The 14994-nt window shown below is 41.0% G+C and overlaps 1 protein-coding gene across 1 annotated transcript in view; it reads right to left on the reverse strand.

Moving 5' to 3' along the window:
* CEP192 (centrosomal protein 192) overlaps nucleotides 1-14994 on the reverse strand; it is a 69766-nt gene that overhangs the window by 41298 nt on the left and 13474 nt on the right. Inside the window, 14 exon segments of the mRNA XM_066314113.1 lie at nucleotides 358-488; nucleotides 613-739; nucleotides 2255-2446; nucleotides 2528-2592; nucleotides 4613-4753; nucleotides 5049-5385; nucleotides 5636-5776; nucleotides 6890-7044; nucleotides 8102-8234; nucleotides 9555-9601; nucleotides 11133-11248; nucleotides 12779-12901; nucleotides 13708-13809; nucleotides 14004-14848. Coding sequence (XP_066170210.1) covers nucleotides 358-488; nucleotides 613-739; nucleotides 2255-2446; nucleotides 2528-2592; nucleotides 4613-4753; nucleotides 5049-5385; nucleotides 5636-5776; nucleotides 6890-7044; nucleotides 8102-8234; nucleotides 9555-9601; nucleotides 11133-11248; nucleotides 12779-12901; nucleotides 13708-13809; nucleotides 14004-14848 — 2655 coding nt within the window.

Here is a 14994-nt window from a genome sequence, read left to right on the forward strand (position 1 = left end):
AAAAAATAGAAGGGGAAGACATAGCTGAAATTCAGAAACTTGATCACAGAACATCAAGAGCCTACAAGTCTCTGAAAAACTATGGGCTGACAGACTAAGCAACTCCAAAAGTGACGTTGGAAGAAAAAGGAAAATGAGCTGGTGAAAGCAACATCTGACTTACTACAGGATCGTATCATTCTAATGAAACTATCCTAAGAAACAGGCACCTCTTAGGATTCAAATTATCAATAAAAAGCAGGGAGCTAAAATGAAAGTCCAAATTTAGCTGTATGCAAAGAAACAATAATAACTGGAGTAATTTGAATTTTGTTTCAGTTCATAGTTGCACTTCAAAGAAAAATACAAGAGAAATACCTTTGCTTTACTTTCCGTAGCAGCTTCTGTATTCATGTTTTCATGTACACCAGCAGCAGAATCCACCCTACGCTCTGAACCTTCAGACCTGGTAAAATTTGCATGTTCTCTTGTTTGTGCTTCTAAGCCATCTAACAACAGAAACAACAATAAAAAAAGGAATTAATTTACAGTAAGGAAATTGTCTAAAAACCTGCATTCTTGGCATACACATGCTCCCTTAATGGCCCATAGAAAAAAAGAGCTGTTCCATACCTGGAAACACCTCCTCAGACAACCGTGAAACCTCCTGGCCGATGTCACCTCCTGATGAATCGGATCGTCTCAGCAAAGAAACAGGCGGCCTTTTCTTTGGGGATGTAATATAGTAACCAAAAGATGGCTATAAAAATATCCCAGAATACAGCATGAGTACATTTAGTAATTAACAAATGGGTTCAATGCACTCGCAAAGCAGTTTTGGCCCACAGTGCTTGCTCCATATACCTCTCACACCACTAAGAAATAACAAATTGCAAATGCCTAATCTAAACACATACACTGCACTTCCCATACACACATAAAATAAACTAACAATGAGCACAACTGAACTAGTGACTAAGCACCACACGGCTGTTTGCTCATCCCCCATCTCCTCCTGACAGAAAGAATTGGAAAGAGCAGGTAAGCCTCATGGGCTGAGACAAGAACAATTTAATAACTGACACAAGATATAAATTACAACTGTAATACTGGTAATGGATGGGAAGGAGAGGGGAATAACACTCAAGAAAAACAAGTGGCGCACAACACAATTGCTCACTGGGCACAGACCAGTACCCAGCCTGTCCCTGAACAGTGATCCACGGCTGCCAGCCAACTCCCCTCAGTTCACAGATTGAGCAGGATGTTCTATGGTACAGAATATCCCTTTGGTCAGTTTGGGTCAGCTGTCCTGGCCGTGCTCCCTCAAAGCTTCTTGCACACCTGCTTCACTGGCAGTGCATGAGACACTCCAAAGTCCTTGATTTAGAGTAAGCACTACTTAGCAACAACCAAAACATCAGCGTGTTATCAACATTAGTCTCATACTAAATCCAAAATACAGCACTGAACTAACTGCTACAAAGAAAATTAACTCTATCCCAACTGAAACCAGGACACAACTTACTTATACCAGTTACTCAAAATAAAGAAAATAAAGTACATATGCTCACATCATCTCTGCCTGGAGACACAGTCTGCCACTAAGCCTTGGAATGCTTAGACAGACTCTAATTCTGTCAATTCCAACAACTCCTCATGACATAAGTGAATTACACAAACATGTGTGACTTCTTTTTCCCATTGTATACAATTCCCCATGTTGGTTTTTTTTTTTCTGTCTGAAACACAGATAAGATCCTGCCTGTCAAGAGCAGAAGAGAGAAGTGCCAGGTATCCAACAGATGCAGGAAGTACCCAGATGTTGGTAAGTCAGAATCTAGATGATTACATTTTTACTGAAGTCGGGCATTGCCCAGACAGCACATCAACTATCAACAGCCATTCAGAGATGCCCTCACTGTTCAAATACCCTTGTCTGAGCAGCACTTCACTCAGCTGTGTAGCTGGGACCTCCAACACGCCTCCTGTATATGGTGTACTTTCCTCCCTCTAGTCCTACACATAATTAGCTCCTGACCAAAAGGCAAAGATCAACATTCAACAATAACAGCAGCCAGCACTTCACATCAGAAATTCTAGGAGGAAACCAGTCAACCCATACTGGTTGGGTTGCACACAGAGAATTTCCTTCTTAAATCAACTTAGAAAATAAGTTCTGAGAAAAACCTGGTTACAAAACAACAAAACTAGTGCTAGTTGTTGCTTGTCTTGTCCTTTCCTTGTTCCTCAATATTAACATTTAGATACATACCCGTTTCACATCACTGCCTCCACCCAGACATCCAAGAGCTTCTGATCTCTGACCGAAAAACTCCCCCAAAGACAAACATAAATAGCTGGCATCTTTATGAAGATCAGATGTTCTCTGCAGAAGGAAGCTATTAGCAGATTTCCACGAAGTATTTGCTAGTTCAGATGCATTTGGACTGCCTATCTTTCCTGCCTGCAGACAAAGAGATTTCAGAACTTGCAACTTGTAAATAAATTAGAAAACTGTTTTGTTTACATTGAGGTTATTAGTTACCTGCACAAGCCTGTGTGCTTTCTCAAATTCTTCCTGGTCTTGTGCAATCATAGCTGCTGCTTCAGCTTAAAACCAAAGAGAACATTTATTAAAATAAGACAAAAGTTACTAAGTAGTCATCACTTTTTGCCATCATTAAACTCAATTTGATGGAAAGTTATTGCATACACAATTCTAGACCTGAGACAGTCTGACAGACACACTAGGAGTTATTCAATCCCTTTTCGGTGGGAACAGTTATATGGAATTAGTTTTAGAGGAGTACTTGCTGGACCTTTAGAAGCCAAAGTAAAATCAGCATTTAGAAACATTATTTATTCACCACTAACAGCCTTAGCCCCAAGCTAAACTGTAACTTTTTATAGATTATGACACCAAGATTATGATTCTCAGGATATAGATTATGATACTAGCTAGAACCAAGCATCATATGGCTAACTTGGATCAAACCTGTACTACATTGGGGGTTGAAAATTTTTTTCCATTGAGGAAATTCCACCTTTGAACTAGACCAAAAGAAAGATACTGGCTTGTACCAGTTCATAAAAAACCCATGCAAATTAACAGGCCAAATAACTCAATCTCACTTTTGAATTCAAATGTCTGTACTATTTTCACAATTACCATCTACAGAACAACTAACACTTAAGAATCCCTTCACCAAAATGTAAAAAACTGATCAAGAGATACTACTCTACCAGATTGCAATGTTAATGTATCACCCAGCTCATCAAAACTCCAAAAATACATGGCCTTGTACACAGAGCATCCCTGGGCATAGAGGGCACAGGGCAGAAGCTGAGAATGGATGCAAATTTCTAAGGTGAATACAGCTCTTGTCCATAAAATTACTCATGGGAAGTCGCAGTACATACTCTGAGGAAAGAAACAAAGCTGGAATACATCTTTATTGAACAATCCAAGTTAACCTCCTAAAGGCAACCTGGCCCTATCAATGACATATTGTTGGGTGCTTCAGAAAGTCTCTGGAAGCTGTAGGGCTCCTACAGAAGATAAAGAACTGCTACTGACAGAGTTCGACTGAACATAACACTGCCAAGCAAGCACTCTCGCTCTATTCCATAGAAGAACACACTGCATGCACAGTTTGCTGACACAGAAACATGTCATAAATGAGAGTCCAAAGAATCAGATGTTACATGTCCTTTCTGTCCTTACAAATAAAACTCCTTCAGCTGTCAAACACCACTGCAAACAGACAAGCAGACTAGCAGCCAGAAAAATGCCAGCCACATGGAATCTGTCAGTTTATCATCAACCATGTAAAGAGGTAAGTCCATTGACTTGAAAGCAGAAGTGTTTAAAAATCTATCAGGTGGAAAAAACTAAGTAGCCTTGGAAAAATTTACAATAGCCAAATATTTTAATCACTCAACAACCCAAGTCTAAGATTCAGAAGCTGTCTGAAATACAATGGCTTTTGAAAAATCATGGAAGAGTTGTACATTACTGACACAGTAGATGACAAAGTGTCCCCCAAATGACGTGATATTTACCTGAACCATCAGAAAACCACTACAGTGTTGAAAAACATTATTTCAAGCAGTCAACCCTGTTTGATCACTTACTCAAAATAAACAGTGCTAGACAGCATTTGCTTTGAAAGAAAGAAGAACCTTGAGTGGACCACGGACATCTTGAGAATACATTAGCCCATCTACATGTCAGCTTTGGAAACTAGAGATTAGGAGAAGTGCTGTTGCACACATTGCTTGAATCTCTTATGAGACACATGAGCAGATGACATTTTGGTGCTAAGGAATTAATTTGTCTATGGTATTACATGTGTATTATCCAAGCCTGTATGACAAACATACAGACTCTCATGAAGATCAGTCTGACACGGCCTAAGGATAATAAACAACTTTCTAAGTAAACAGAGGTTCAAAAAGGCTGGAATTCAAGGGAAGATGAGAGTCCCAAAGTCCCTCAATAAGCTCCAACAATTTTCAATAGCAGTACCATTGCTCAGCATCAAGACATTCCCAAGGGACTTCAAACACGGAAGAAAGTTTGCTTAACATTACAGACAACAACAGTTAACTAAACAAGATGATTACATACCACCAGAAATGAACTCCTCATTTCTTTCAACATCTTCAGACGTATTTAAATCTTGTTGCTCATCAAATGCAGTGTAATATGCAAGATCAGTCACCCATCTGCCCTCCTCATTTTGATAGACAATGCTGTGTGGTAAATCACCTAAAAGATATATCAAATGCTACATTATGGATGAAAATAAAAAGAGACATGGCAAAAGTTGCTGCAAGTTCAGGTTGCTGCAACTGCCAAGTTAAACTCAGTTCCATCAGCAAACAAGTGCAACATAAAACAATCAAGTAAGAATTAATTAATGCTACATTGGTTTTTACTACCAACTCCTACTAAATAAAAATGCCTAGCTTACAATTTTATTTCTTTTTCCATGCAACAGAGTACAGTCACAATGGCATAGATAGATTTCATGTAAAGATAGGCTGTATGTAAAGCCACCTACCTTTGTCCATTGTAGCTAAACTTAAGTTCCCACAGCTGTCCCCAGCTGGAGACAGGTAAGTATCAGGAAGACCAACTTTACGTTGAGTTGCATCTGTCTGAGATGCATTTGCACTAACGACTTCAGGAGTGGTGTCATCTCCCAAAAATCCTCTTGCTGCGTGTAGCACTTCTGCATCAGAAGGAGCAGCCTGACAGACAGAGGACTCCAGTTCTTGCTTTGGAAGGGCATTGGAGACATCAGCTTTATGGCTGTCCGTGCGCTGGAGATAGCGGGAATCTAATCGCAACTCAGGCACTGGGCGGGAATCCAGCACATCCCCAGCAGTCACGGAATTCTTTTAAAACAATAATCATTTGGAAAGTGTCAGAAGCATGTACTAAAAGTTCTAGATACAAAATGGTCCAAGCTGACTGTGTTTGAAAAACACACCTAAAACCAAAGTGGTGTGATTAATTTTTTGTAAAGGAAGGTTGGGTGGTTAGCTAAAGATCTAACAAGTTTTCAAACACACTGCTAATCCCAAGGCATCACAACTACAGTCTTACTCTACACAACTAATAGCAATTTAAATGGCAATTTCATACCATTTGCTGTACTGCTCTGGGCAGCACCTCTCTTTGCACAGAACATCCAGTTATCCCTTCACTTTGTGAATCTTCATCACTAGCATTTCCAGAGTCTATTCCAGTCACAGCCCCATAACGAGCAGAATCCTGAAAGTTCTCCTTTAAATAAAAAATATAAAATATTTAGATTCCACTAGAATAGATAGACAAAAGGAAAAGAAAAAAAAAAGCCACTACAGGGCCTTTTAGAATGTTAAAAAAATCTCTAGTAGAAAAGAGATTAATGATACTTTGTTCACTCATATAACACTGCTATAGCCAGCACCTCTAGTTAGCCTCTACCATGGAGTTCCTGGCTATGCCAATCCATGGATGTGCCTGCAAGGGCATGCAGAGCAAGAAGATGGGAAGATCTCTTATTCCTACTACATCCTGTCATTCACTTTAACATGGGTACTGTATTATTCTCCTTTCCCTTCTGGCCGACCCATTGCTGGATGAGGGCTCCAAATCAGACTCAGAGCCCTTTGTACCTACCCTACTGTCTATCTACAAGGTAGTGAAGCAGGGACATGGTGCACAGAGGAGCCCTGAGAGCAGAGCTCTGTTATTCTCACTGTTAAAACCACTTATCCCTTTCTTCCTGCACTGCTGTAACGAATTGCAGCCTATCCAGACTACTTGTACAGGGTTACCATCACTCCCCACACAGCTTGGAAAATCTGATGTCAGTTGGGAAATTTCTGAAATTTCAGAAGCTGCAATTTAACTGTTTAAATCAATCACATTTTTCCACTCCAGTCAAGCATGAGGCTGCCAGGATCACATCGATTGTTGCAAAGCCAAGAAAATGGAAAGGCAACCCTGGCAACCTGTTTGGAATGGAGCTAACTGTTGCCCAAAGGCAAACCACAAGCCAGACTGTTGCTACCTTACATTTAACTTCCACACATTTAACAATTATTTAAGAGAATTATTGACTCTCCTAGAAAGACAAGTCTTTGTGTTGCTCTACACTTAGTAACACCTTGGACACTGATATCCAAGATTTAAAAAAAAAAAAGTGATTGAAAAGATTATTTATAAACTCTTTGTACAATAAAAAAAGAAGTGCCAGCATGTTGCTTTAATAGCTATAGAAACAAAAAAAAAATTAAACAAAAAAAGACAGTTAAAACTAACTCTGTTTAAGAATACCAACAAATATAATCACTGAAATTTTAACATGTTTAAGAGCCATTGGGCATGCTGAGCTTTGAACTTCAAACATACTTGTAATAAGACATTTTCAGAAAGCTTCAGAGCTGCACAGGATTCTGAGAGTTTCTGCAGGCTGGTGTCTCCTCTTATCATTTCTGGTTGTATCAGCTGCTCAAAATATGCTTCTAGCTTGTTATCAAAGAATTCTTCATCATCAATGTCATCATCTATGAAAAAAGAAGAAAATACCCTTTTCACTTTTAACAGACATTTTATATCCCCTGACATACTATCAAAACAATTCCATAATTTACACTGAATACTGAATTGCAGTATAAAAATAAAAAGACAATTTAGCTTCACCAGTACTGGAATTCTGAACAGGCAAATATTTCCAGCTAACAGCTACCAAGTCCTCAGAGGGCAATTAAAATAACTCCATCCTCTTGAGTGAAAAAAAAAAACAAACCACCCAACAGTATTTCTACTCACCAAACCATTAACTTACTGATTATATGCTTAACTCTCAAGTGAAGTTATGCAATGAGAAAGAACAAAACTTCAAAAGACAGTCGTGACACATGTAGATGCCATGGGAGAAATGCAGTAGTTCTACTTTACAGCAAGGGTACTTCATATTGATCACTCTGCCTTCCTCACTGGAACATCCAAGAATGTGCCCTGTCACTGGCAAAGTCAGCTGAACTAATGAAGAAGAGTATGTCTGTCCTTCTGCAGCAGCTACTGCAAGGGCACTAAAAGTTCAGAACTCTCAGTGATACAGAACTCATGCTCTCACCTTTATTCCTGCAGTTGCACTAGACTTCCAGCTTGGATATCACCCCACACAAGCAGCACCTAAAGAGAGCTGAACTCAAACTCAAGTAAAAGTCCTTTCTAACTGCATGGGTGTGCTCTTCACCACAGAATTTCTGTACTAACCTGAATTGAAAAGGCAGGTAGAGATACCACTTTATTAAGTCAATATCCACGTTGCCACCTGTATCTTTGATTCACAGTAACTGAGGATTGTTGTTTAATTTTTTAGATAAAAATTCCAATTGTGATCTTCTCTGACAAATTGCATAACCGCCTACTCCTGTTACAATTTAGAAATAGTCTGTTTTCCAAAGAACAGCTTTCTTCCATATTCTTATACTACATTTTTATCAAGCACAATCTAATATTAAATATTTAAACAAAACAGAACCTTTTTTCTCAAGTAAGCAATAATATTGAGTCAGAATTACAGACTCAGCTACTAAGAGTTATAAACACACCTACCAGTGGAATCTTCATCTGAGTTTAGAAGAGATGAGAGTTTCTCGTTCTCCAAAAAACTTGAAAGGCTATTGCTAAGATGAACACTTGACACAGCACCATCTATCAGCTTTTCAGAAGGTTCAGATGGACCAACCTGTGGAAAGTATCCATAAAGAAATATTACTAGAAATTACCATTGCATGAATTCACTTTAAAAAACACAATTAATGAGGTTAATAATATTGCCAAACTCCACACACAGTTTTTTACTTATCCCAGGAAACCTCAAGTTCCAATGCACTTTGCCTGCTAGCTTCCAGAATAGATACACGGAAGAAACACAGGAATGATAAAAAGGGAAGAGCAAAAAAGCATCTGAAGCACACCAAACTTAAGAGACTCAAAATGAAGAAGTGAAATGTTGCATTAAAGAGTTTACATTTGAAAAAACTATCCTCCATCATTCACTGAGCTGCAATCCCAACTTAAATGTACAAAGACATCTCTCAATAGTTCCCTAAGCTGTTAAAACAGAGCTTCTTCAGAAATTGTACACACAGATCCAATCTTTGTCAGAAATTTCTCCAAGTGAGCACACTGAATTACTCAAACAGTAATATTTCAGCTGAATCTAGCTAACACCAGATGCTCTATCTTTTCTATAGCCAAACGATTTTTTAAAACAGCATGATGTCACGTCTGGTACGGGCTTAGTCTCACATTCTTTGCGATGAAGAGAGCATCTTTGACACATAGCAAAAAATGTCCAAGTTCAGAAAGTAAAGAATTTGAAAGGAAAATTAATTAAAATTTTCGGAAGACAGCTCACAAGCATTCAACTGCAACTCACTGATCCCTGTGGCCCCTACAAAAATCAAATGACAGACAATTCAATCAAAATACTAGATGATACATACTAGCTAAGTATGTACTGGACAGCATTTGGCTGCAGCCTGATGCATGTTTTCTGCAAGGAACAAGAGACCTCCATCCCTGTCTGCATTGTATCTCTGTGCCCAAAGCTGTTAGCATCTCTAACACAATAGATAAAAACAGGTGAAGCATAACCCTACCTGTCAATACCAGCAGCTATTTCCTAGCTCTGAATTATCTACTCCAACTTCCAAAAGCACTACACAAAATTCCTCAAAAGGTGCTTCACTAAGACAGACAACAACTGGATAAAACGCAAGGTCCTTACACTGACAAAGAACTACAAGACAGTGGAGGCTAGGAGCAAACAGTAATTTTCACAACTGAGGAAGATTAGATGAAGTCATGCTCACACAGTACTAATTACGTGATCTGCAAAATGAAGGCAAAGTGAGTCATACCAGCACGTCTATAAATTTAAGGTATACACAATATAAGACAATAAACACCATTCCTTCCCTCCTCCTCTCACAGAATTAAATCTGTTAGAAGATTATTGTTAGAAAACATTAAATTTCACTCTATTTGGAAATGCTTTTACCTTGCTGTTCTTAATGTCTGGGAGAAAACCTACTCCAGTTGGTAAATCTGAAACATAAAGTGGTGTAAGCAACATTAGTGGCACAACATGAGAACATAAAAAGTGCTGACTATTCTCCAAGGTTAAATTGAACCTCTGGAAGGCATACACCACAGAAATAACCCAAACGTACAGATTACCACAACACTAAACCTTGTATGTTCTTATGACAGTGATGTAAAGGATCTTGTTAAAAAGGCCGAGCTTCATCAGGGCTAGAACTCTAAAAATGATGAAAGGTATTAACTGCCTTAAGGATTTCCACAAGGCAGCACAAGAAAGTAAGGACTCCCGGTTTGTACTAGCAGAGGGAGGAACAAGTGTTTTGTTCCATTGTTGCATTTCACCTATTGGATCAATTCTTGTTTTGGACCATTTTAAGCTGCTTCCACTTGTCTGTATGTTATACCCATATGTAATCCAATTGCAAGTCCCGCATGACAGAGAACAGTTTAAACTTACAGACACAGATTTTAGCAAAAAAGGTTTGTAATTCTTCAGTAATAGGTGTGAATAAAAGAATTTCCAAACAACAGTTTCCAAGTTAAAATCGAGTAACTAAATCTGACTGGCCACTATCAAGTCCAAACACTGGGCAGTCTCAGCTTTCCAAAGCATCACCACTTTGTTGCCAGTTACTGCCACTTCCTCAAGAATACATTGTCAAATTACTGAAGCCAACACTTCCCTGTTAGAAGTGAATTTTTATAAAGCTCTATTTATATTACAGGTCATAATACTTTCTAAATGAACACATTATCTGTCAAAATTATTAATACTTCACAAAACCTATACAAATACTCAAAGCTCGGAAAAGGATAACGTCTAAAAGCATATATTTACTAACTGTATTTACTGAATTTTAAGGGGAAAGTAGAATTTATTCACAGAACTGACATTAGCAAAAACCCAGGCAAGCTTAATATCAGTAGTCATACTATTAAAATAAGTTTGGGAATATTCTTTTGCTTCCACTAGTCTACCCAGACTTCAGAAAAAGTATAGTTTTCACAGCAAGTATTCCAAACTATTTTTTCATGCATAACCTCACTAGAAGAGCATGCTTCCAACACCTACAGCAGCAATTAAAGCCATCTATTACAGATTGGAAGAGGGCAAGAGAAGAGATGCTAGTTAAAACACAACCTTGCAGCCTTACGCTTACTGAAATGGAAGGGGTAAAGAACAAGCTACACACACTTCTTCCACAAAGTTGTTCCTGAAACTAAGTCAGATTATTACTGGCATTTTATTTATGGTACTATATAGCAAACATTATTTTCACCAACTTGCTGTATAGCTTTGTACTTCGAGAGGAAGTCCAAGAACATGTCAACCACAAGCTTTCTGTTTTCAGTTTGCTCAAATACAAGAGATTTTTTTTTAGTAACCCATTTATAATCTGCCATGAAACAGTGAAAGGATCAAACGAAGACATCTGTAGCGTAAGAAGCTAATTACAGTGACAATAAGTACACAATTTTTCTCAAAATTTGACACCTTCCAATTGCTCAAGTGGCAAAACTTCATGTAAGGTACCTTGACCACGATTTGAATGTTCAAGGGCATTCTGAGCTTGCTCTCCATACATTGAGTGGGATTCTTTCAAATTAACACAACGTGGCTGAGGCTCTTCGATCTGTGTAGCAATTTCCCTAGAAAGAGAATTATTTCAATGGAAAAATCAGTGAGCCACACAGACCATCATCTCTCGTGATAAAGATCTTATAAATTATCCAATCTCTCAGTTTCAGTCAGTTCCTTCCAATAAAGGATAGATTCTAGAGGCCTTTTAAAATAAAAGAATACAGACGAAAATTACAAGGACTTCAGTTTCACAATCTAAACTGTGAAACAAATAGTGACATCTCATGCAAAATATGCCTTTCTACCTATTTGTTCCTCTCTTTCATTTATGAAAAAAGAGGGAAAAGTGTAAGGACAAAAGGGTCTACTCTGGCCAAGTTCCATGATCCATTTGAGACCAAGTCAAAGACTGGACAAGATTTCACCAAGCCCACAGTCTCACCAAGCCTTTTGCTACATTAAATAAGGGATCAAATTATAAAGCACATGAGTTCCTGAAATTGCATGTAGTTAAATAACAGCTTTTGTAACTGTATGCAGGAAAGTTATTCTTCACTTCTGTTTTTACAGAATGTCCATGCAGGCTTATAAATTAATCGTGCCAGATGTTAAAATTTCATACTTTTGCTTCAATATTTTAGATTAATAAATGAAACTAACATTTGAAAGTCTAAAACACAACTATTCCACGCTCTGTGTTTTGTTTTCTTACTTGAGTACAATCAAGACACTGACTCCCTCTCAAATCTTACATTCTTTGTTTTGATAGGGACATACTGCCTGGAGTGCAATTTTATCACTGAGAAAGGCACACAGGGCAGTTTCTGCCACAACAGGAGCACATCTGGCCCTGGTTACAATAACCTGTGCAACAGCTTCCAGCACTCAGCAATGCTTTTCAAGGGTATCACTAACACTAATAATTTCCCAGGAAATACCAATCACTGAGGTTACAAAGAAGGTAAATTTAATAGGAGCTGTTGCTCCTTTCTGTATGCAAACTGCTTGATACTTATTCAAAACATATTTATATCAGTGCAAAATGCTATTCACATGCATGACATGAACCAGAAACATCAGCTTAATTCTAGCTTATGTAAAGCAAACTAGGTATATACAGGCCACATTCAGTTAAGTCAATTAAATAACCATACTTAGGATGCTTTTAATTAGTGTGACAACAAATCAAAACCTCACAGTCTAGAAAACGTCCCTTCTGAAGATTCATTCCTGTCATGCACATGAAGTCCAATTAGTCAATCAAAGAGCAGAATGCTGCTCATGTAGGGCTGCACAGGCTGTGGCATCAATCACTGCAGAGGGCGCTTCCATGCGGAGCACTATCCCTCCCCAGAAAACATGGAGGGGCTGTTTTTGCAGGAGAAGCTGCCCAGGGTGCCAAACACTGTAAGTGAACAGGCCAAAGCACAGCTGAGCTCTCCAGTTGCTGCAGGTTAGTAGTAAAAGCTGCTGTTCTCAACTCTGCAACTCAGTTCTGAAGTAGCCCATAATTAGCCATATAGTACATATAAACCTACCTACTAACTTACTAGTATCTGCATTTTAGGATAGAATTAGATTTTAACTAGATGACTTACATGTCGTCATGAAAGCAGAGAGCAAATCTTTCCACTGGCTCAGGGTGTGACTGACTGCTGTGAGGAGATCCTGACAGAGGTGAACGTTTTCCTTCCAAATACGATGCACAATTATCAGGAAGCCTGTAAATGTAGGGTGGAAAAACACACATCAGAGTCATTCCAATATGCACTGCTCCTGTTTCCCAAAGAACTGAGGGGAAAAAAATTCACACTGATGACTACTTATTTCCTGTAAGTTAGCTTATTTCAATATTTTAGCCAATCTGTATTTACATATGTTTACATATGAAACACATATGTTTCCTGAATGCTCCTCTCCGGTCTTCTGTAGCCCTTCAGAGAAACACCACGTTACAGTTTCTAGTGGCTAGTGGTGTCCTTCTGAAACACACACTTCTGGAAAGCCAGGGTATTAAAGTCTCATCTTACTTGCTGTTAAGTAACAGGACAGCAGTTAAGTGCAAAGGCTTCAAATTGTTATTCTTTGCTCTATTCTTGCTGAGCTTTAGCTCTTACACATAACACTAGCTCTTACACTTTCTAAAAGGAGCCAGATTCAGGTAAGTTTAGTGAACAGTTAACACAGAACACACATGTAAAAAATGTATTAATCTCTATACAACTTCAAAATCCAGTATAGTAAGCTGAAGAGCTGAGTTAAAAGAGACTTGACTGTTACAGTCTCAAAATTAAATTACTTTTGAAGGGCAATTTTTGTAAATGTTAGGTATTGTATTAGTTACAAATTAAATACAAATTTTACACTGGTAATACAGACCATGCTATGCTTGCTGATAACTGAGACACTGATTGGTAAATAGTCAAATTAGTCAGCGACTAACAGGTGAAATTAATTTTTACTCTCCAGAGTTAAATACCTCAACTGTTTTTTGACATTACCGAGTGGCACTTACTGAGACCCTCACCTGTCGTCACCACCCGCTTGGCTCCTGGCAACAGTGGAGGCGGCCACAGGTAACCCCGGGTTGGAGGAGACGGTGACATTCTCGAAGACGACACTGGCGCTGCTGTTGAAGGAATGGCCCAAGTAGCTGGGGAAAGTCTCGTCGGCGATATTCCTGAAGTCTTCCATCATCCTGCGCACGCTGCCTGAACAGCACTCGGCCCGGCAACACCATCAGCCCCGGTCGCGCAGCATCTGCAAGCGGGATACAAACAGCTTCACACTCACACTAGGCAACGCACTTTACTCACGCATCACTGCCAGTATTCCCGGGCAATCACCCCGCTTGATCCACAAACGCGCTCAAGAACCATTCCCAGCGCTCTCCCACCGAGACTTTCGGGGGACACTTTCAGAGCCCTCTTGGAGCGCCCAAAGAGCGGTGCTCCTGCGAGCCACAGAAGCGCCGCTGCGAGACGTGCCAGCCTATATTTAGCCTTTAAAGCCACCCGGACCGAGGCAGTCCGAGCCTGCCTTCCTCCCTGCGCGGCCCCTCCCGGGAGCACCTGAGGCGACACCGACTCTGTGCGACCACGGGCCGCGGCGGGAACGCTCCGGCTGCTCACCGGCCACGCTCCGCCGCGCAGCTCGGCGACGACAGAGCGGCTGCAAGCCGGCGACCGCCTTTTTGCCCAAACAGGAGGAGGAGATGGGCTCTGCCCTTCCCGAGGGTCCCCGGCGGAGCAGGAGCGCCGGCGGACGGACGGACCGACCGCCAAAACTCGGGGTCCGCCCCTCGCCGCCGCCGCAGCGCCCCCCAGCGGCCGGGCGGGCACCGCTCGCTCCCCTGGCGCGCAACGGAAACCGCCGCGCGACCGACCCGCCCCTCGCGCGGCCAGGGGCGCGTGCGCGGCAGCGCCGCGCGCCTCCCAAACTCGGGCGATCCCTCCGGTGCAGCCAATGGCAGCGCCCCGAGCGCAGCCGCCGATTGGCGGGCGCGGCCCGCGGCGGGAGGGAGAGAGCCTGGGGAGGGGCGCCGGGGACGCTGATTGGGCGATGCGCGCGCGGCAGCGCCCAGCCCCGCCCCCGGCGGCGTCTCGGCGGCCGTTAGGCGGGAACGGGGGGCGGGTGTTTCCCGAGGGAACGGGAACGGGGGGCCGCGCCTGGAGTGGGGAAGGGGGTGGTGCCGTCGGTGTGTTTTGTCTCGGCTATTTTCAGGCCGGCCGGGCTTGGATCCCTCTACTAGTGAGTAGCTATTCGAGCGAAAGGGGCGCTGAACATCCCGCCCGACCCGGCTGTTCCCCGTCCT

Source organism: Sylvia atricapilla, chromosome 1 (genome assembly GCF_009819655.1).
Source record: "Sylvia atricapilla isolate bSylAtr1 chromosome 1, bSylAtr1.pri, whole genome shotgun sequence".
NCBI classification, from domain to species: Eukaryota; Metazoa; Chordata; class Aves; order Passeriformes; family Sylviidae; genus Sylvia; species Sylvia atricapilla.